Here is a 21,206-nt window from a genome sequence, read left to right as displayed (position 1 = left end):
GATTACAGCTTATTTTAAAAGAAAAAAAATTTGCGTGAAATGAAAGCAAAAGATGATAAAGATAGTTTTTAAAACATAGTTAAAGTTAAAATTAGTGCGTGAATATAATTAGGTGATTCATTTTTTAGTATTCTCCATTAACAATGAATTTTAAATTTCCATTATTGTCTTGACCACAAGTAATCCCTTTATTTTAGAGTTGATTGACTAGCAGAAATGTGGTCAAACATGATAGGTATCATCATTCTTAATGGAATCCATAATCTCTTGAATCAACATGTTAACACCTCCTTGACCTTTTTTAAGCTCAGGTTCTTTTCATTGGTTCACATGTAATGATCATATTGGTTAAACAATATCGATGTTCTAATCATTTCTTTTCTTGTGAAAAAGGATTTGACCTTGTTTTAACTTGTAGTTAACAAAAAATTGTATATTTGATGTAAAATCCCTGTGACTGGACGTTCTAGAATCCATTAAATTATATAAAATTCTTTGTCCAATACAACTTTTTACAACTATTTGTAATAAAAATAGTAAGAAAAAACAGTTCAGATAACGGATGAACATTAATTAATTAGCTTTATAGATTTGTGACTAAAGAAAAATGTAGATACAATCAAACAAATTAGATTAGTCTGTACTGTTGTCAGTTGTCACCTACCAGATTTAAATCCGTTATAATGCATATTGTTGATAGATAAACTTATAAACCATCAAAACGTTATTGCAGTTCTACGTTGAAGCACGAGTGCGACTCCGAAATTTAGATAACTTTTAGGACATTAAAATCACAAGTAATTACTGAACTTAATAATAAAAAGATTCAATAGAAAATGGAAACACACATTTCTCTACTCTGTTTTTTTTCTTCATTTCTTATACTCTTTGGTTTCTTTTATCATTGTTTTTGTTATCAGGCCAGGTTATGTTTAGAAATCAGAAGGTCTCATACATACAAATATTTCTAGTAATGAAGAAGAAGATTTTTAATTAAAATGATGCAAAGATTCCCATAAAAACTAAACTAAACAGATTAGACTTTGTCACGGAAGAAGAACTCTTTTTACTATGAACCACTTTATCATCATCGTCACTCTCAATGTCTTTAGGATGGTCGAAATTGGCCGGGACAATGGTGTCAGGAGCAACTTCGTCATCACCGGACTGAGAGGATTCTCCTGGTCCAGGCGCAGAAGCATCTTCATCTGGTGATAATAAACCAGGTAAGCCCTGACCATGTGTTACATTGATCATAAAATGCTGCCCGAATTTACATTGATCGCCATCATAAGCTCCTGAGAAGAAATAGTTGGAACCTTCTTTAACAAGAGGAACACTTATTGAGACGGGAACGGGAGATGTTGATGAAGGATTTGCAGCTGACCACTCTGTTGTACTATTGTCTTCATTGTTGTCGTAATCACATTCTTTGTATGTTTTGAAATCATATGTCTGTACCACCGAATGGTTGCTGTCCGTGTTGAAAACTACAATGAAAACAACACAAATATGTTAACCAAAAGCACACTATACGTCTTTTACTTTTTTTTTGCTAAAAACTGTAACCAAACCGACGAAATTATAGGGTTGAAGAGGATTTGGAAACTTACTGAGGAAATCACCCAAAGAGAAAGATTTGGAATCAGCCCATTTCTGATAATTAGCAGAAGGTTTCTCCTGAATATCGAACCATCCCGTGGACTCTCCCACAGTGTAGTTCTTGTACGCATCAGCTGACAAACTCAGAACCATAAGGCACGTGATGAGTATAGCACCACAATATGAAGAAGATCTCAACATAATTACTCTTCTAGCTTTCTTCTCTTTTTTTCCTCTTTCGTTTTCTCTTGTTTATAAATAAGGATTCTTTGGCTTTATCTTTCTTTGTAATAAAGAAAAGCATAAGACTCTGTACACACAAAAAGTTATAAATGATGAGCTAGCTCGTCATTGACTGCATAAAAACTAAGACATGTGTGAGTTTGACATGTGGACAAGTCTTGAAGTTTGGGGGCTACAAACTACAACAAAGGAACATGAGACGATACTAAGTGGTCGGTCCAATCAGATGACAACGCCTCTTCGCTCTTCCCCATGTGATCTCTCCCACCTTACTTTTGCTGTCTGCGCTTCCCTACTCTCAAAAATATCTCTGCCAACTGTCTTTTACTATACTAATTGGATATTATAGGTTACGTGTCTCGTAGTTAATCTCGTTTTATTGGACTTTTAAAACCAATGGCCCATACAAGAGGCCTTATGCGGCCCAAATCACTGCAGTAGTTGCAGATTAAAATTAATGTTTCTCGCCGTCACCTGTAGTCGAACTTGTGACATCGAAGACTCTCCCCACTTACTTTACACAACACACCAGTTGAACTAACCCCCCCCCCCCCGAGCTAAACAATCCACTCTTCTTCGTTCGTCGTCTCCCACCATGGAAGGTGTGGCTATGAAACTCCCCTCTTTCAAATCACTTGCCCCTAACGCCATCTCCATCGGACACCGGAGCTTCTCCCGCGTCCGTCGCTCCTCTTCGCTATCCGTCTATTCCGCCGCCTCTTCCTCCGCCACCGTCGCCACCAATTCCGAATCCGTCTCTCTCGGCCATCGCGTTCGAAAAGATTTCAGAATTCTACACCAGGTTTGTTTTAACTTACCCTAATTGTATAAATCCGAAATAGATTGGGGATAGTGAAGTATGTAAAATTGGAGAGCTCAACAATTTTTTTTAACTTTGAATTGAGTTTTTTAGGAAGTGAATGGGTCTAAGCTTGTGTACTTAGACAGTGCTGCAACTTCTCAGAAGCCGGCTGTTGTATTGGACGCCTTGCAGAACTACTATGAGTTTTATAATTCAAACGTTCATCGAGGGATACACTATTTAAGTGCCAAGGCTACTGATGAATTTGAGTTGGCTAGGAAAAAGGTTGCTCGTTTCATCAATGCTTCGGATAGTAAAGAGATCGTTTTCACTAGGAATGCAACTGAAGCTATTAATCTTGTAGCTTATTCATGGGGTCTTTTGAATCTCAAACCTGGAGACGAGGTGTGCCCCCTTACTTTCTCAATCCATCTACTTATATATCTTGGTATCTATGTTTATCTGCTTACATTGAGTCCTTTGTTTCACAGTCAAAAGTGTTGTTCTTTTTTGTTTTCCTTTTCCAATAGCAAGTGAGATTGTGAGTGATGCTAGCTTTTCAGGTTATTCTTACTGTGGCCGAACATCATAGTTGCATTGTTCCTTGGCAATTAGTATCTGAAAAGACTGGAGCAGTTCTTAAGTATGTGATGTTGAATGAAGATGAAGTCCCAGACATTGACAAGTTGAGAGAAATGATTTCTCCAAAGACAAAGCTTGTCGCTGTTCATCATGTTTCAAATGTCCTTGGTAGATTCCTTTTTTTCATCTTCTTATCATAATCAGTTTGTTTAGCTTGTATATGTGTGTCTTTGTGTTTTACTTGATAATTAGAGGATTAGGTAAGTATCTAATTGTTTATCTTTGTGTTTTAGCATCTTGTCTTCCCATTGAAGAGATTGTGGTCTGTGCACACAACGTTGGAGCGAAAGTTCTTGTGGATGCTTGTCAAAGTGTTCCTCACATGGTGGTTGATGTCCAGAAGTTAAATGCTGATTTCCTAGTTGCGTCTTCTCACAAGGTTGGAATTGTTTACTTACTTTCTGAGATACTTAATAAGCCTTGTGGCAAGCTTGTAGTAATATGATAATCATGATTCAGATGTGTGGACCTACAGGCATTGGGTTTTTATATGGTAGGAGTGATCTTCTCCAATCCATGCCTCCGTTCTTAGGTAAGCCATTTATCATGTATATCCTAATGAAAATAGTCATCATATCTGTTTCATCAAGGATGGGCCTGGACTGGCTAACTCGTCTATTTTTCCTCTTATTTCTGTCCTTTTTAAAGGTGGCGGAGATATGATCTCAGATGTATTTCTTGATCATTCAACTTATGCAGAACCTCCATCCAGGTTGGGGTTCTACTTATATTAGTTTGTAATTTGCATATTTGCTACCGTTTGAAAATAAGTAGACTCAAATTCTTACCAGATTTGAAGCTGGAACACCCGCAATAGGAGAAGCGATTGCCCTTGGAGCAGCAATTGATTATTTGTCAGAGATTGGCATGCCGAAAATCCATGAATATGAGGTTTGATATGATTTTCGTACAATTAGATATCAATGACCGTAAATGGAATGCATAGTGTTTATTAGTCACTGAAGTATAGTCAGACACTTTTTTTCTTTCTCGGAGAACTAGCTAAGATGTTTTGATCTTCACATGTTCTCTTTCTTACTGTAATTTTAATTTCTTATGTCTTCCAGGTAGAGCTTGGTAAGTATTTGTACGGAAAACTGTCTGCCCTTCCTGATGTCCGGATATATGGCCCCAGACCTTCTGAAAGTGTTCACAGGGGTGCTCTTTGTTCCTTTAATGTGGAGGGATTGCACCCAACTGATTTGGCAACCTTTCTTGATCAACAGGTATGCTATAACTGGGAGCTATCTGTCCTATCACTTGCTGGTTTTCTCTTATCTTCAATAGACATTCATTCTCTCGATAAGAGCTAGTACCTCTAGAAGAGTGGGCCAGTAGGGCACCACCTAACTCTCTTCTGGGTGGGTAATGTAACCATTTTAGAGGGCAAAGCGAATCTTAAATGCCTAGCTTATGATATCATGTGGTCTCAGCTTATTAATTGTGGTGGTTATTCTTGATAATTCCAAGTGGTTAGGACTTAGGTGAAAGACCATGTGTAAACATGAGTCTGGACTCTGTTGCTAATTAGGTTAAAACAAAACCCCTGCATCATCTAGTTTATCGTCTACCTGAAACGTCTAACCCCTAAACCTTGAGGTTCTTGATCATCTGGCATCTTGTTTAAGCATACTTTGCTCTCTCACATCTGAACNTCTTGATCATTCAACTTATGCAGAACCTCCATCCAGGTTGGGGTTCTACTTATATTAGTTTGTAATTTGCATATTTGCTACCGTTTGAAAATAAGTAGACTCAAATTCTTACCAGATTTGAAGCTGGAACACCCGCAATAGGAGAAGCGATTGCCCTTGGAGCAGCAATTGATTATTTGTCAGAGATTGGCATGCCGAAAATCCATGAATATGAGGTTTGATATGATTTTCGTACAATTAGATATCAATGACCGTAAATGGAATGCATAGTGTTTATTAGTCACTGAAGTATAGTCAGACACTTTTTTTCTTTCTCGGAGAACTAGCTAAGATGTTTTGATCTTCACATGTTCTCTTTCTTACTGTAATTTTAATTTCTTATGTCTTCCAGGTAGAGCTTGGTAAGTATTTGTACGAGAAACTGTCTTCCCTTCCTGATGTCCGGATATATGGCCCCAGACCTTCTGAAAGTGTTCACAGGGGTGCTCTTTCTTCCTTTAATGTGGAGGGATTGCACCCAACTGATTTGGCAACCTTTCTTGATCAACAGGTATGCTATAACTGGGAGCTATCTGTCCTATCACTTGCTGGTTTTCTCTTATCTTCAATAGACATTCATTCTCTCGATAAGAGCTAGTACCTCTAGAAGAGTGGGCCAGTAGGGCACCACCTAACTCTCTTCTGGGTGGGTAATGTAACCATTTTAGAGGGCAAAGCGAATCTTAAATGCCTAGCTTATGATATCATGTGGTCTCAGCTTATTAATTGTGGTGGTTATTCTTGATAATTCCAAGTGGTTAGGACTTAGGTGAAAGACCATGTGTAAACATGAGTCTGGACTCTGTTGCTAATTAGGTTAAAACAAAACCCCTGCATCATCTAGTTTATCGTCTACCTGAAACGTCTAACCCCTAAACCTTGAGGTTCTTGATCATCTGGCATCTTGTTTAAGCATACTTTGCTCTCTCACATCTGAACATCCGTAGTAGAATGAAAACTGAAGCAAATATTGTATTTTGCAGCATGGAGTTGCGATAAGGTCAGGACACCACTGCGCACAGCCACTCCACCGGTATCTTGGAGTAAATGCAAGTGCCCGCGCCAGCCTCTACTTTTATAACACGAAGGAGGACGTTGACTCCTTTGTCGTTGCGCTTGCAGACACCGTGAGCTTCTTCAATTCTTTCAAATAAGTGGAATAACAACACCTTTCTGCTGAATCTCTCGGCTGGTTGTATGTTATATTTGCCTCCAAAGGCTATTTATTAAAATCTGTTACATATATAATCAATGGGAGTAGATGTTGATTCTTCAACTCCCCAAGGGCCCATTGTGTTGTAATTTAGACTTTGTGTATTGGCAGTAAGTCACGGACAGTTTTCAGGATTCTCCTTGATCATCATAATTTAAAAAACCACATGAAAGAAAATGCTCGTTTGACATTAAAGCCATGTATATGATCTAGCATCATAAAGTCATAAAGCTAATTACACTGAAATTGATTGTAGTGATGAACCAGTGTTTTTTTTTTTCACCGCAAACAAATGGCCTCACGAATTCAGAAACCAGTATCTGCATCATCAATTGCCGGAGTGTATTTCCGACGAGGCCGTTTCGTCAGATCAGAAGAGGGTTTGAACTAAGTCAATTTTCTCTTCTACTCTGTTTTTTGCCGAATCTTTTATGATTCTAGCTACTGGATGAGATTAGGAGATTGATGTTTGTTCTGTAACATTTAATTGTCATAATCGGTGATAGAAAAAAAAAAAAAGAAGTTTCATTGATGTTTGTTCTGTAACATTTTAACTTCTTTTTTCAGAAACCATTTGGTTTCTTTCAATTCATTTCCTTAAAATCTTCAAAACATTCGATGAGGCATGTTGGATTATTGAGACAAGGAAAACATGCTCCAAAAGCGAGAACAGGAAGGTTCAAAAGAGAAAGTCTAAAAATGGACAACGGTAACCATGTTATGATTATTGCAAGATACTCTGGACAAGAAAGCAGCACTCAAGTCTTCGTTTAGGATTCAGGACCTTCCTTGACTCTTGCGTTCCCACCATTCCATGAACTTAACTTGGGCTGCCATTGTGTCCAACTTATAGAGTTGCATCGTGTGGTTTGCGATTTCTTGCCCAAACGTCCAACCAAACAAGCCTCCTCCTAAGAACGACAATGCAGCACCTGTACCAACAGCAGTCAGAGGTGTCAAACGTCGTAGCAAGAGAAATATTCAACAAAAGTATTTTTACAACATGTAAGCCCCATTAGAACAGCATAAGACTTTGCAAGCTTTGTCAATATGGGACATAATGTCTGGTCGACTACTCCTATATGTTTTCATTTTATCTCTCTGAGTAACGAGTTTTGTGTTGTGTTTAAGAAAACAAGTGAGGTTGATCAAGATCAAACAGATGTATTGGCAGAGAGAAAATCCGTTACCATGTGGAACCCTGGAGTATTTCCAGGCAATAGCAGCAGTAGAAACAGCTCCAAGAGCAGCTCCAGCAACACCAAAGGTCACAGCTTCCCTAGCAGTTTTCAGCTGGAAAGGCATGAACACAAACAATATAAGCCAAACTTGTAGAGGACCTAAAACGTCTATAACTTGAGTAAGAAAACCAAATACTACATTACATATGAGCTGAAACTGCGAAAGAAGTCGTACAAGGAATTTAAAGTGTCCCAAGAAAAGGGAAAAATAGAGTTTATATTTCTTAAGGCACCAAAACGTCAAAGAAGGGATCAATCAGAGTAAATACCACACTAGATTCCTCAATGCTTATCACATTTTCTGCTCGGTCTAAGTCTATTTAACTCCTGCTTCTTCTAAAGCTTCTCTACCTCATACCCTTATTAGTTTCTTGTAACTTAAATTGATTGGAATGATAACCTATTAGTCCTACCTAATCGACAAGCTGAACAAAACTTGACACATGAAGACACAAGTGCGGAAGAATCAAAAGTCCAGTTTCGTTTTCTCAAAAATTTAAGCTAAGTTTCAATGTCAAGCCACGATGATTCACTCACTGGGCTCCTTGAGCTCTATCTATGGTTGCTAGATCTAAATCCAAAATCATACGCTTATCATCATCGATTCACGAAAATACTTAATATCACAAAACAATAGCGATGAACGAAAACAAAAAAAAAACAATCAGAGATCGGAGAGATAGAGAGAAGAAATTACGGTAGGGCCATGAACAGGATCANAGGGATACACTATTTAAGTGCCAAGGCTACTGATGAATTTGAGTTGGCTAGGAAAAAGGTTGCTCGTTTCATCAATGCTTCGGATAGTAAAGAGATCGTTTTCACTAGGAATGCAACTGAAGCTATTAATCTTGTAGCTTATTCATGGGGTCTTTTGAATCTCAAACCTGGAGACGAGGTGTGCCCCCTTACTTTCTCAATCCATCTACTTATATATCTTGGTATCTATGTTTATCTGCTTACATTGAGTCCTTTGTTTCACAGTCAAAAGTGTTGTTCTTTTTTGTTTTCCTTTTCCAATAGCAAGTGAGATTGTGAGTGATGCTAGCTTTTCAGGTTATTCTTACTGTGGCCGAACATCATAGTTGCATTGTTCCTTGGCAATTAGTATCTGAAAAGACTGGAGCAGTTCTTAAGTATGTGATGTTGAATGAAGATGAAGTCCCAGACATTGACAAGTTGAGAGAAATGATTTCTCCAAAGACAAAGCTTGTCGCTGTTCATCATGTTTCAAATGTCCTTGGTAGATTCCTTTTTTTCATCTTCTTATCATAATCAGTTTGTTTAGCTTGTATATGTGTGTCTTTGTGTTTTACTTGATAATTAGAGGATTAGGTAAGTATCTAATTGTTTATCTTTGTGTTTTAGCATCTTGTCTTCCCATTGAAGAGATTGTGGTCTGTGCACACAACGTTGGAGCGAAAGTTCTTGTGGATGCTTGTCAAAGTGTTCCTCACATGGTGGTTGATGTCCAGAAGTTAAATGCTGATTTCCTAGTTGCGTCTTCTCACAAGGTTGGAATTGTTTACTTACTTTCTGAGATACTTAATAAGCCTTGTGGCAAGCTTGTAGTAATATGATAATCATGATTCAGATGTGTGGACCTACAGGCATTGGGTTTTTATATGGTAGGAGTGATCTTCTCCAATCCATGCCTCCGTTCTTAGGTAAGCCATTTATCATGTATATCCTAATGAAAATAGTCATCATATCTGTTTCATCAAGGATGGGCCTGGACTGGCTAACTCGTCTATTTTTCCTCTTATTTCTGTCCTTTTTAAAGGTGGCGGAGATATGATCTCAGATGTATTTCTTGATCATTCAACTTATGCAGAACCTCCATCCAGGTTGGGGTTCTACTTATATTAGTTTGTAATTTGCATATTTGCTACCGTTTGAAAATAAGTAGACTCAAATTCTTACCAGATTTGAAGCTGGAACACCCGCAATAGGAGAAGCGATTGCCCTTGGAGCAGCAATTGATTATTTGTCAGAGATTGGCATGCCGAAAATCCATGAATATGAGGTTTGATATGATTTTCGTACAATTAGATATCAATGACCGTAAATGGAATGCATAGTGTTTATTAGTCACTGAAGTATAGTCAGACACTTTTTTTCTTTCTCGGAGAACTAGCTAAGATGTTTTGATCTTCACATGTTCTCTTTCTTACTGTAATTTTAATTTCTTATGTCTTCCAGGTAGAGCTTGGTAAGTATTTGTACGAGAAACTGTCTTCCCTTCCTGATGTCCGGATATATGGCCCCAGACCTTCTGAAAGTGTTCACAGGGGTGCTCTTTCTTCCTTTAATGTGGAGGGATTGCACCCAACTGATTTGGCAACCTTTCTTGATCAACAGGTATGCTATAACTGGGAGCTATCTGTCCTATCACTTGCTGGTTTTCTCTTATCTTCAATAGACATTCATTCTCTCGATAAGAGCTAGTACCTCTAGAAGAGTGGGCCAGTAGGGCACCACCTAACTCTCTTCTGGGTGGGTAATGTAACCATTTTAGAGGGCAAAGCGAATCTTAAATGCCTAGCTTATGATATCATGTGGTCTCAGCTTATTAATTGTGGTGGTTATTCTTGATAATTCCAAGTGGTTAGGACTTAGGTGAAAGACCATGTGTAAACATGAGTCTGGACTCTGTTGCTAATTAGGTTAAAACAAAACCCCTGCATCATCTAGTTTATCGTCTACCTGAAACGTCTAACCCCTAAACCTTGAGGTTCTTGATCATCTGGCATCTTGTTTAAGCATACTTTGCTCTCTCACATCTGAACATCCGTAGTAGAATGAAAACTGAAGCAAATATTGTATTTTGCAGCATGGAGTTGCGATAAGGTCAGGACACCACTGCGCACAGCCACTCCACCGGTATCTTGGAGTAAATGCAAGTGCCCGCGCCAGCCTCTACTTTTATAACACGAAGGAGGACGTTGACTCCTTTGTCGTTGCGCTTGCAGACACCGTGAGCTTCTTCAATTCTTTCAAATAAGTGGAATAACAACACCTTTCTGCTGAATCTCTCGGCTGGTTGTATGTTATATTTGCCTCCAAAGGCTATTTATTAAAATCTGTTACATATATAATCAATGGGAGTAGATGTTGATTCTTCAACTCCCCAAGGGCCCATTGTGTTGTAATTTAGACTTTGTGTATTGGCAGTAAGTCACGGACAGTTTTCAGGATTCTCCTTGATCATCATAATTTAAAAAACCACATGAAAGAAAATGCTCGTTTGACATTAAAGCCATGTATATGATCTAGCATCATAAAGTCATAAAGCTAATTACACTGAAATTGATTGTAGTGATGAACCAGTGTTTTTTTTTTTCACCGCAAACAAATGGCCTCACGAATTCAGAAACCAGTATCTGCATCATCAATTGCCGGAGTGTATTTCCGACGAGGCCGTTTCGTCAGATCAGAAGAGGGTTTGAACTAAGTCAATTTTCTCTTCTACTCTGTTTTTTGCCGAATCTTTTATGATTCTAGCTACTGGATGAGATTAGGAGATTGATGTTTGTTCTGTAACATTTAATTGTCATAATCGGTGATAGAAAAAAAAAAAAAGAAGTTTCATTGATGTTTGTTCTGTAACATTTTAACTTCTTTTTTCAGAAACCATTTGGTTTCTTTCAATTCATTTCCTTAAAATCTTCAAAACATTCGATGAGGCATGTTGGATTATTGAGACAAGGAAAACATGCTCCAAAAGCGAGAACAGGAAGGTTCAAAAGAGAAAGTCTAAAAATGGACAACGGTAACCATGTTATGATTATTGCAAGATACTCTGGACAAGAAAGCAGCACTCAAGTCTTCGTTTAGGATTCAGGACCTTCCTTGACTCTTGCGTTCCCACCATTCCATGAACTTAACTTGGGCTGCCATTGTGTCCAACTTATAGAGTTGCATCGTGTGGTTTGCGATTTCTTGCCCAAACGTCCAACCAAACAAGCCTCCTCCTAAGAACGACAATGCAGCACCTGTACCAACAGCAGTCAGAGGTGTCAAACGTCGTAGCAAGAGAAATATTCAACAAAAGTATTTTTACAACATGTAAGCCCCATTAGAACAGCATAAGACTTTGCAAGCTTTGTCAATATGGGACATAATGTCTGGTCGACTACTCCTATATGTTTTCATTTTATCTCTCTGAGTAACGAGTTTTGTGTTGTGTTTAAGAAAACAAGTGAGGTTGATCAAGATCAAACAGATGTATTGGCAGAGAGAAAATCCGTTACCATGTGGAACCCTGGAGTATTTCCAGGCAATAGCAGCAGTAGAAACAGCTCCAAGAGCAGCTCCAGCAACACCAAAGGTCACAGCTTCCCTAGCAGTTTTCAGCTGGAAAGGCATGAACACAAACAATATAAGCCAAACTTGTAGAGGACCTAAAACGTCTATAACTTGAGTAAGAAAACCAAATACTACATTACATATGAGCTGAAACTGCGAAAGAAGTCGTACAAGGAATTTAAAGTGTCCCAAGAAAAGGGAAAAATAGAGTTTATATTTCTTAAGGCACCAAAACGTCAAAGAAGGGATCAATCAGAGTAAATACCACACTAGATTCCTCAATGCTTATCACATTTTCTGCTCGGTCTAAGTCTATTTAACTCCTGCTTCTTCTAAAGCTTCTCTACCTCATACCCTTATTAGTTTCTTGTAACTTAAATTGATTGGAATGATAACCTATTAGTCCTACCTAATCGACAAGCTGAACAAAACTTGACACATGAAGACACAAGTGCGGAAGAATCAAAAGTCCAGTTTCGTTTTCTCAAAAATTTAAGCTAAGTTTCAATGTCAAGCCACGATGATTCACTCACTGGGCTCCTTGAGCTCTATCTATGGTTGCTAGATCTAAATCCAAAATCATACGCTTATCATCATCGATTCACGAAAATACTTAATATCACAAAACAATAGCGATGAACGAAAACAAAAAAAAAACAATCAGAGATCGGAGAGATAGAGAGAAGAAATTACGGTAGGGCCATGAACAGGATCAGAGGCAATGAACTCCTCGACGTCGGAGGAAGACCAAGAAGGAAGAGGCTCGTCGCGTTTGGTGAACCTCGTGTAATTATCGAAGAAAGAGAGCCTATCATTCCAGAAACCCTTGAATCCATTCCAATTTTTCCCAACGAATGACTCCGAATCTCCCATCTTCTTCTCCAGATCGATCGATGATTATCTTCTTCTTGCTCGCTCCCAATTAAAGTTTTCAGTTTTCCTAAAAAAAGATCACTTTTTTTTTTCTGATTGACGGCGAGCTTCACTCCTCTACGGTGCCTCAGACCATTGGTTCACTGAACCCACTAATCATATCTCACCACGTACACACTTGGGTCGTTCCGGTTTATCATCAGATTTAGAAAAAAACAAAACTTTTTAAAATTATTCAACCACAAAAGCAGCACTGCCTACTACTTAACTACTTCTTCTTCCTTCTTCTTCCAATCATCATCAGTTGAGCCAAAAAAAAATGAACATGGCTATGAACAGAGTAGCCAAGATCTTTCTCGTCTTTGCGATCTACTGCGCTCTCGATCCCTTCAATCACAGCTCTATTTCCAAGTTCCCAAACTTTAAAACTTACAAGATTGACATGCCTCCTTTATCTTCGCTTCCCAAGGAGAGAGACCGTCTCAATCTGTTACAGAATTCGCAGATCAGGTTTCTTAACGAGGTTCAAGGTCCTGAGAGTATCGCTTTCGATCCGCTAGGTCGTGGTCCTTATACCGGTGTCGCCGACGGTCGGATTCTCTTTTGGAATGGCTCTCTTTGGTCCGATTTCGCATATACTTCGATCAATCGGTGAGTGTTGTTGAAGTTTCGATTTTTCCAATTCGTTTCTAGTAAAGTTCTCAACTTTGAATGTTTTTATTAGGTCAAAAGAGCTATGTGATCTAAAGCCATCACTTTTGGATTACTTGAAGGATGAACATATCTGTGGTAGACCTTTGGGTCTTCGATTCGATAAGAAAACTGGGGATTTGTACATTGCAGATGCGTATTTGGGGATCATGAAGGTTGGTCCTGAAGGAGGTTTGGCAACTTCTCTTACAACTGAGGCAGATGGTGTGCCTTTGAGATTTACCAATGATCTTGACGTTGATGAAGAAGGCAATGTTTACTTTACTGATAGCAGCTCTGTTTTCCAACGGAGGTATGTATGTTTTAAAGATTTGTTCTTTTACTCTCCTGATCGATGGGTTGCTTAGAGTTTGCTTATCTTGTTTTGCTTCTTCACTATCGTTCAACTGTGTATTCCTTAGTCAATGGGAAACTATATAATCTGCTATCTTTTGAGAATCTACAAGAAGTTGGAATGAGCTTCTGATGCATAGTTACCACTTTGTGTGTTTGACCAATTGTGCTCTTAGTGTGGTGAGTATAATGATTGCTGTTTCTAGGAAATTCATGCTTTTGATTGTCTCGGGGGAAGACACCGGGAGGGTGTTGAAATACAATCCAAAAACAAAGGAGACTACCACTCTTGTGAGAAACCTACAGTTTCCTAATGGTGTATCCCTTGGCAAAGACGGCTCCTTTTTCATCTTTTGTGAAGGATCAATTGGAAGGTGAGTCCTTCATCTTAATTCCTCTGTGATTTCCACATCATTTCTCTGTTACATATACTTGGCATAACTTCTGGATTCTCAAGTTGTTTCCATATCAGTTCAATGATCCTGGTAGAACACAAACTCCGATGCTTAATTTTTGTTGTCTGTGATTCAGATTACGGAAATACTGGTTAAAAGGGGAAAAAGCAGGAACCTCAGAGGTGGTAGCTCTATTACATGGGTTCCCAGACAACATCCGGACAAACAAAGATGGGGATTTCTGGGTGGCTGTGCACGGCCACCGCAACATATTCACACATGTGATGGCTCATTACCCGAGGGTGAGGAAGTTTTTTCTGAAGCTGCCGATATCAGTGAAGTTCCAGTACTTACTGCAGGTAGGTGGTTGGCCTCATGGTGTGGTTGTCAAGTACAGTGAAGAAGGAAAAGTGTTGAAGGTGTTGGAAGATAGTCAAGGGAAAGTGGTGAAGGCAGTAAGTGAAGTGGAGGAGAAAGATGGGAAGCTTTGGATGGGAAGTGTATTGATGTCTTTCATTGCTGTATATGACTTGCCTTAGTTTCTTCTTCTTCTTTTCTTTTTTTCTAAAAATCAAACTTAGTGAAGCTGTAAATTTCTAGTTGGCGGCAAGGGATTGCAATCAATTAATATGTCTTTATCAAACAAATCTGTCTTTGATGCAATCAATCAAAACAACATTAAATTCAAAATGGTACTTGATCGCCTTCCTTCAAGTGCAAACTGTCCATCTCCCTTCGTTTAATGGCTGGATTAGTTAGGTGTAGTAAAGGCTGTATAAATTCGGTTCTCATCTTGTTGGGCTTAAATAGCTTATAGTCTATTAGTGGGCTGGACTGGGCTAGCCCCTTGTCTAATTATGTTCTACCTTCCCAATTTAATAATAAACGAAATTATTGAAAAAGAGTTTTTCATCTTTAATATTCCACGTTGCATTTAATGACATATTACTGTATATGACTTTAGTGTAACAAATATAGTTATCGAAGTTTAGAGTTTAAATATTGTAATGTGGAATATAAACTAGGGTTCAATATAGTCCTAAAATCCGATTCGACTGCTATTAGGCTACCTAGCCTAGGGATCGAGATCTCTCCTCGATCTGCCCGTCAGCTGATGATAAATAAACAAGGTCGGTGATTTCAATCGCTCCGATTGCTTATCTGATGTGTGATCGTACGCGCAGAAGATTTTCCTTAGGGAATTTCGAGTTTATTATTTTTGAAATTGAAGTTTAATATTGTGTTGGTTTGTTTAAGAGAAAGGATCCGGCTCCTGAGTACTTGAAATCTGAAACAGCGCTGTGGTGAGGGACATCAACAGGTGTCCGATTCCCGATGGTTATGATGCTTGTCGGGTCGGTCCGAGGATAGACACGGTGTTGATGAGTTTAGGATACTCTGGTCCTCTCACCATCACTTCCATCGTCGACCTGGAAGACACTCCTGAATTGAAGTCCTGCGAGCGCTCTCTTCCACTGGGATACTTCTTTTATTAGAGACATCCCTTGCGGTGAGATCTTCTTCCTTCTTTTTATTTCTCTTTCTTCTTCAATAATAAGCCTATATAGGCTACCAATCAAAATTAATTAGTGGATGGTTTTATGTTGATATTCATTCATCTGCATGCGTTAAAAAATCTTCTTATGTATATCTCTCTCCCTCTTTCTATACCTATTACAAATTAGGGTTTACATGGTCTTATCTCTTTCAATTTCTTCTATCATTACAAATTAGGGCTTCTCAACTCTCGGGTCTCATGAGCATTTCGTTGGATATGTTAACACTGGGTAAAAAATAATCATCCCCCGGCTACAATAATGCTCATAACCGATTTCCCTGGTCTGAATATTAATGCATGTTATGAGATACTATTGCTAAAAATAATAAAAATTCAAAAAAAATTAGTATAAAAATCTTATAAATGTTTGTAAGGGTACAATACGACAATGTAGAATTAAGCATAGAATTTCATAAAATGGTTAGGATGAATCATGTAATAGGTAAGGTTTAAAGTGTACTTATTAAAAAATATGTCAGGGTTATATTAAACTAAGAAAATAAAAATTAAACCTAAAGCAATACAAATATAGTAGTATAATCTTATTCACTAAAGAGAACATGACCAAAATTTATTATTATAAAATTCAACCAAACGAATTTCACATGGTTTATGTCAAATTTGTTTTATGTCATTTATGCGTCACATGCAATTTGGCAAATTAACACATAAAATGACCAAGGACAAAGCTGTACCTATCCGCGTTTCTAATTTGTTATGGACTTAATTTGGTAAATTATATGGCAAAATTGTTATGGACACATAGAATGCATTCTTGTGCACTTTTATGTTATTAGACTAAATTGTTCCCTAAACAACAAATTTACCGTAAACAAACGAAGAAAAAGAAAACCGTGATAATGAAGATTGGAACAAAAGAACATAATTATAATGAAGGAAGAAAAAAGGCAGTGAAAAAAAGAAAAGGAAACATTTAAAGTGTTGTGGACAAGACCCGTCAGAGGCACAAACAGCCAAAGACATAACAAAGACCCCAACCAACATGATTTGACGTTTCAGATTCTGTTTTTCTTTTGGACCCTTCATTAAAAATGGTCATCTCCTCTCTCCCTCCTATATTTTATACATATCTTAATTCAATTGTATATGCAAAGCTTTTTCGTATATATATTTTTCTTATTCTAATTAAAATGTGTGTGCATGGACGATGGAAGGTGTACGTAATAATGTTGCACACATTGGACAGGTCCCCACATCTCCTAACCAAAATTATCGAGTGGTGGATGTACGATCTAATTATCTATACGAGAGATGATTATCATTAAACATAGCCACAAGCTACATAGAGTTAGTGTCCATTTTGGACAATAGAAAATGTAAGTTATAATTAGAACGTATACTGAATAGATAATTGATGTTGACGTGGAAACTATAGCTAATCTAGTACTAGTAGTGATTGCAAATTTGGTCTATGCTTGAGTCATTTTTCCAAAGTGGCATTTTTTTAGCAAAAGTTGACCACAGCTAGCTATACAAAAATATCTCTATAGCACTACTTTTATAAATGGTATAAGGACTGCATTACATTAAATTAAAAGAGACAAACGTTTTTGTTATATTATTCAGTAGCCACTGATAAAAAGAGTTCATATTTTATTTTATTTTTTCTTTCTTTTCAAGCAAAAATTATGTTGACCACATACTACAAAAGTTTCACAAAACGAGTATGCGTTGACAAAGTCAAATCTTCCATGTTATTAAAACAACACGACAAGGTCGATCGTTTCTATGGCTTCGAATCTTGAAAACGATCACTGCAAATAAATACACTAGCGAACTAGTTGTTAAATTTTCTTAAATAGATAGTAATAATTAAATCATTATGTGCCAAATTCTTTTTTCCATAAAAAAACGGTATCGACCGGAACACTAGTCCTCCGCCTCATCCGCTGCAACGGTTAAAAAGACCAGAGTTTTTCACGCTGCTTATGATTTCCTGAAACAGTGAGCCGATCACCAGAATAAAAGTGTGACATAGTATTAATCATGATGATACTCAACCGGATTGTGAGTTTTTGTGGCTGACACGAGCATTAATTTTTCTTATTGATTTTTTTTTTTTTTTTTTTAAAGAACTACTGTAGTATTAAAAACAACCAAGTGAACGCCTTTGCTTTTTGCAAAGAATGTTTCTTTGGAATGAGTGAGTTTCAGACTTATCTCAGCACCATAAAAGTTACCATATATCATATCCCAAGATGGAATTTATCTTTTACTATGTTTATACTGTACATGTGCTTAATTGTACATATATATATATATATATATTGATCTCAACATATATATACACAAAAACATCTAGATTCCAAACATTCAAACTCTTTATTTGTTTCAAAATATATATTTTAATTGAAGTTTATATAGAATCATTAAATCTAATTCCACACACCTTTTTAACCTCTCATGTTTTATTATTTACAACTCCCATGAACTACTTATCATATTATGTATAAAGTTGTGACCACACAAAAAAGCTACACCTTTTCAGAATGAGTAAAGTGGAAATTTATATTACAATCTTCGTAAAGAAGATTCTTCTAAATACTTAGGTTCAAATGTGAAAATCATAAAAGACTTACACTTATTAGGAGAATAAAGCAACGAAGTTATAGCTGAATTCTGCGCAAGAAAAAGAAAGGAACATAGATACATGTATAAATATTATATATGTAAGGTTATGATCTTTTTCTTCTTCCTCGCCTTCACTGCCATCATCAGCTCCTCTGCTTACACATTCATAAATCCGTACGTACAAAGATAAACATAAAGCATACACATATATCGCATATATATATATACACGCATATATGTATATATAGAAAGGGCTTTAGCAATAGCCATTAGATTTTTGGCTTGCAACTGTCTGGTCTAATTGCTTGCCTTTTTTGTTGCCATCCAGCTTTAATCCAAAGTGAATGTGAGGAAAATGTGCCCACTACACACAAGAAATTAAATAAGACCCAAAAATTAATTTCAGAAAATATATACTGTGATATATAAACATTCCACCAATTATGCATAGTGGCAGCCACTACCTTATTGGTATATGCACTTATATTTCGAAAGTTTAATCACAAAAGAGAAAGAGACCAAACCCTAGAATTTTCCCAGCTATTGTATATGAAATATATAGTACTAATTATTTGAAAAATACAAATAACTTTTAAGAATTCATCCAAATCATGTGTTTGTATAGTAGTTTCTAGTTTTTCGTACTACTAATTGGTTATTTAATTAAAATATATATTGATTTTAATTCTATTTTTAATGTTAAGAAATACATTTTACTACTGTTTCTTTTGAACAAAACATTTTACTACTGTTTAAAGAAGACTTTATATACGTCAGTACTTTCAATATTATTTTATTTGGATCTTTTCATAAGTCTCTATAATTCTGACGTACGTCGTCGGTGAAGCTACTATTAAGATTTTTGTTTTGAGCTATAATATCTATCTGTGAAAATGTTGATATAACGAAGGAAGGCTTACATTTTTAGCAGCTGTGCTAAACGCCTCACGGTGGCTAATCTCTGGATTGCAAGCCTTGATCCTTTGGATTTCCTCTCTGATTAACAATAAAGTATTAAAGTTCATTAAAACTGGTGACGAAGTTAAGAATAATTTATTATAAAAAAACTAACAATGTTGCAATTAACAATTACTTGATGAATCTATTGTATGCCGAAGGAACGCGTTGTCTTTTCTCCGGCGCTGCCATGAAAAAGAAAAAATATACTTGTTAATTAAAATTATGTACTCGATCGGATAGAGGTACTGATTGTATATATTATACACAAACGTCAAATACTCTGCGTATTACATTTTAGAAAGGAAAGAGAGACTTACGACGAATAGGAGGCATTCTAGGAGCCTCCCTGTCGATATTTTCGGACAAGGTGGTGGATATATTGTTGGTGCTCCTAGAAGATGATCCAAAATCTTTCCTTGTTACCGAAGAGGTTATGTGCTGCTTATACGGCTTCATGATTACAAAGACTAGATAAGCCAGGTTTCTTGATTGTAAGAAAAAAAAAATGTTGAGAGACTAATTAATGCAAATAATATGATACCTGAAGATCTTGATTTATGGGAGTAGGTGAAGTTTGATGAAGCGAAACTCCAATGTTGAGGGAGAGCAAATTGGTGCAATGGCCACATCTCACCGTCACAAGTGTGAACAGGCTTGCGTATGGTACACTTACCTGATCATTAATATATGTCTTGATTAGTATAAGATCATCTCTTTCATCATATATATATTATGTATAGTCAGAATTTGTTGTAATTCGATTGCTGGTTATACCAATCTCTAATGTAACGAGAGCGCTTGAGAGAGAGTATGTTTGTTAACTACTACTCCATTCATTCTATAGAAAAGTGATTTTTGTTTTGTTTTGTTAGTTATAGATCTAATTTCATATGTAAATTTACTCCAATAGATTTCATTACGTAAAATATAAAATTAAAATTTATAGAAGTATCACAGCTAATATTCGAAGCAAACAAATGATCAAATTATTTACCATATATAAAATTAAGGGTGTATTTTTCTATATGGTGGGTTCTGATGAATTCTATGTCTGACACACAACCCTCAAGGCAACATGATAAAAGATAGTAAAGATGAAGAATGGTTGATGAAGCTTGTAAGGAGAAGACAGTCATGTTAGAAAACGACGTGACCTTAACCACAGCCCATAAAGTCCTTAACATATATATAAGTGATGGTACCATCTTTATTATAATCATCTTATATTTTTGTGTATGTATGCTTGTGTGTGTGCGTGAGCGAGAGAGAGAGAAAGGATCCAATCCTAAGTGGTCAAGATCGGCCATGATTTAACAGTTTGCAGCTTTTGTATAGATCAAGAAATTGTTGCTAGAACTGGGTAGAACAAATCTTTTGTACTTTCCACTACAATACACACCCTAATTTGTGCAAGACGACCTTCAACGTTGTTACTAAACGTGGCCGTTTTTGTCTCTAATCAGACTAATGCTACATCTCCATTATTTATTTATATGTAGTATAACTTTTAAGAATAATCTGGATAAGAGTTTACAGTTTACTGGGTTTTTTTCCCCGTCTAAATAGTGAAGTTACATGAGTTGACTCATGCATCATAGATCAGTGATTTGTATGTTATACATATAGATGTACACACACACACACATCATGTATGTGCGGAAGAGTTGTGGATATTGCTAAATAGTCATAGAAAACCATAAAATACTATATATGTAGCCAGCCTATGAAGCTGAAAAAAAACTAGTGAGATTTGAATCAAATATTAAAATTATATCCATTTAATAAATTAGTTTCACCTTATATACTGTAGGAAAAAAAAAGGAATTTTAGAGAACCAAAAAAATTGATTTTAAATTATCAGCTGCTGATGTGATAAACACTTTTCCATGGACCACGCTTGGAGATGAAAGATCTATGATTGATATGATATGTGTATACATGTGTCACATACTACAGTCATATATATGAAAAGATAAAATGAAGTCAGACTATAAAAGTAGAAAACTTAGTGAAAGTTTTGGAGACTGCATCACACATGG

General features: G+C 36.7%; 7 protein-coding genes and 1 long non-coding RNA gene across 8 annotated transcripts in view; 4 read left to right on the top strand and 4 right to left on the bottom strand.

Annotated features, from left to right (window-relative positions):
• LOC104755031 (blue copper protein-like) lies at positions 850-1,922 on the bottom strand. The gene is made up of 2 exons (XM_010477348.2): positions 1,614-1,922; positions 850-1,490 (listed from the first exon to the last, which is right to left on the bottom strand). Exons 1-2 carry the CDS (start codon positions 1,801-1,803, stop codon positions 994-996), a joined length of 687 nt encoding a protein of 228 aa, XP_010475650.1. The 5' UTR covers positions 1,804-1,922; the 3' UTR covers positions 850-993.
• On the top strand, positions 2,397-6,361 carry LOC104755030 (cysteine desulfurase 1, chloroplastic-like). Its single transcript, XM_010477347.2, has 9 exons — positions 2,397-2,647; positions 2,759-3,052; positions 3,211-3,397; positions 3,523-3,668; positions 3,749-3,821; positions 3,938-4,001; positions 4,081-4,180; positions 4,357-4,515; positions 5,967-6,361. Exons 1-9 carry the CDS (start codon positions 2,441-2,443, stop codon positions 6,135-6,137), a joined length of 1,401 nt encoding a protein of 466 aa, XP_010475649.1. The 5' UTR covers positions 2,397-2,440; the 3' UTR covers positions 6,138-6,361.
• On the bottom strand, positions 6,752-8,158 carry LOC104759121 (succinate dehydrogenase subunit 6, mitochondrial-like; the record flags this gene model as incomplete). Its single annotated transcript, XM_010482089.1, has 3 exons — positions 6,752-7,128; positions 7,387-7,489; positions 8,135-8,158. Coding segments are annotated over 3 exons (282 nt in total), but the record flags the coding sequence as incomplete, so codon positions are not given.
• On the top strand, positions 8,162-10,665 carry LOC104759119 (cysteine desulfurase 1, chloroplastic; the record flags this gene model as incomplete). Its single annotated transcript, XM_010482088.2, has 8 exons — positions 8,162-8,335; positions 8,494-8,680; positions 8,806-8,951; positions 9,032-9,104; positions 9,221-9,284; positions 9,364-9,463; positions 9,640-9,798; positions 10,271-10,665. Coding segments are annotated over 8 exons (1,074 nt in total), but the record flags the coding sequence as incomplete, so codon positions are not given.
• LOC104755029 (succinate dehydrogenase subunit 6, mitochondrial-like) lies at positions 11,056-12,715 on the bottom strand. Its single transcript, XM_010477346.2, has 3 exons — positions 12,439-12,715; positions 11,691-11,793; positions 11,056-11,432 (listed from the first exon to the last, which is right to left on the bottom strand). Exons 1-3 carry the CDS (start codon positions 12,616-12,618, stop codon positions 11,278-11,280), a joined length of 438 nt encoding a protein of 145 aa, XP_010475648.1. The 5' UTR covers positions 12,619-12,715; the 3' UTR covers positions 11,056-11,277.
• LOC104755028 (protein STRICTOSIDINE SYNTHASE-LIKE 3-like) lies at positions 12,889-14,685 on the top strand. The gene is made up of 4 exons (XM_010477344.2): positions 12,889-13,269; positions 13,343-13,621; positions 13,869-14,036; positions 14,194-14,685. The coding sequence occupies exons 1-4, from the start codon at positions 12,938-12,940 to the stop codon at positions 14,594-14,596; spliced, it is 1,182 nt and encodes a 393-aa protein (XP_010475646.1). The 5' UTR covers positions 12,889-12,937; the 3' UTR covers positions 14,597-14,685.
• Positions 15,057-15,705, top strand: LOC109130118. The gene is made up of 2 exons (XR_002036243.1): positions 15,057-15,187; positions 15,315-15,705. It is a non-coding gene; the product is annotated as an uncharacterized LOC109130118 (long non-coding RNA).
• LOC104755027 (putative axial regulator YABBY 2) overlaps positions 18,126-21,206 on the bottom strand; it is a 10,615-nt gene continuing 7,534 nt past the window's right edge. The window contains exons 2-6 of the mRNA XM_010477343.1: positions 19,709-19,840; positions 19,485-19,617; positions 19,301-19,349; positions 19,128-19,203; positions 18,126-18,571 (exon numbers count right to left, since the gene is read on the bottom strand). Of these exons, the coding sequence (XP_010475645.1) occupies positions 18,464-18,571; positions 19,128-19,203; positions 19,301-19,349; positions 19,485-19,617; positions 19,709-19,840 (498 nt within the window). The 3' untranslated portion in view covers positions 18,126-18,463. The remainder of the gene's footprint in view (positions 18,572-19,127; positions 19,204-19,300; positions 19,350-19,484; positions 19,618-19,708; positions 19,841-21,206) is intronic.

The sequence above is a fragment of the Camelina sativa genome, chromosome 17 (genome assembly GCF_000633955.1).
Source record: "Camelina sativa cultivar DH55 chromosome 17, Cs, whole genome shotgun sequence".
Classification (NCBI taxonomy): domain Eukaryota; kingdom Viridiplantae; phylum Streptophyta; class Magnoliopsida; order Brassicales; family Brassicaceae; genus Camelina; species Camelina sativa.
This window is presented reverse-complemented; position numbering and strand designations above follow the sequence as displayed.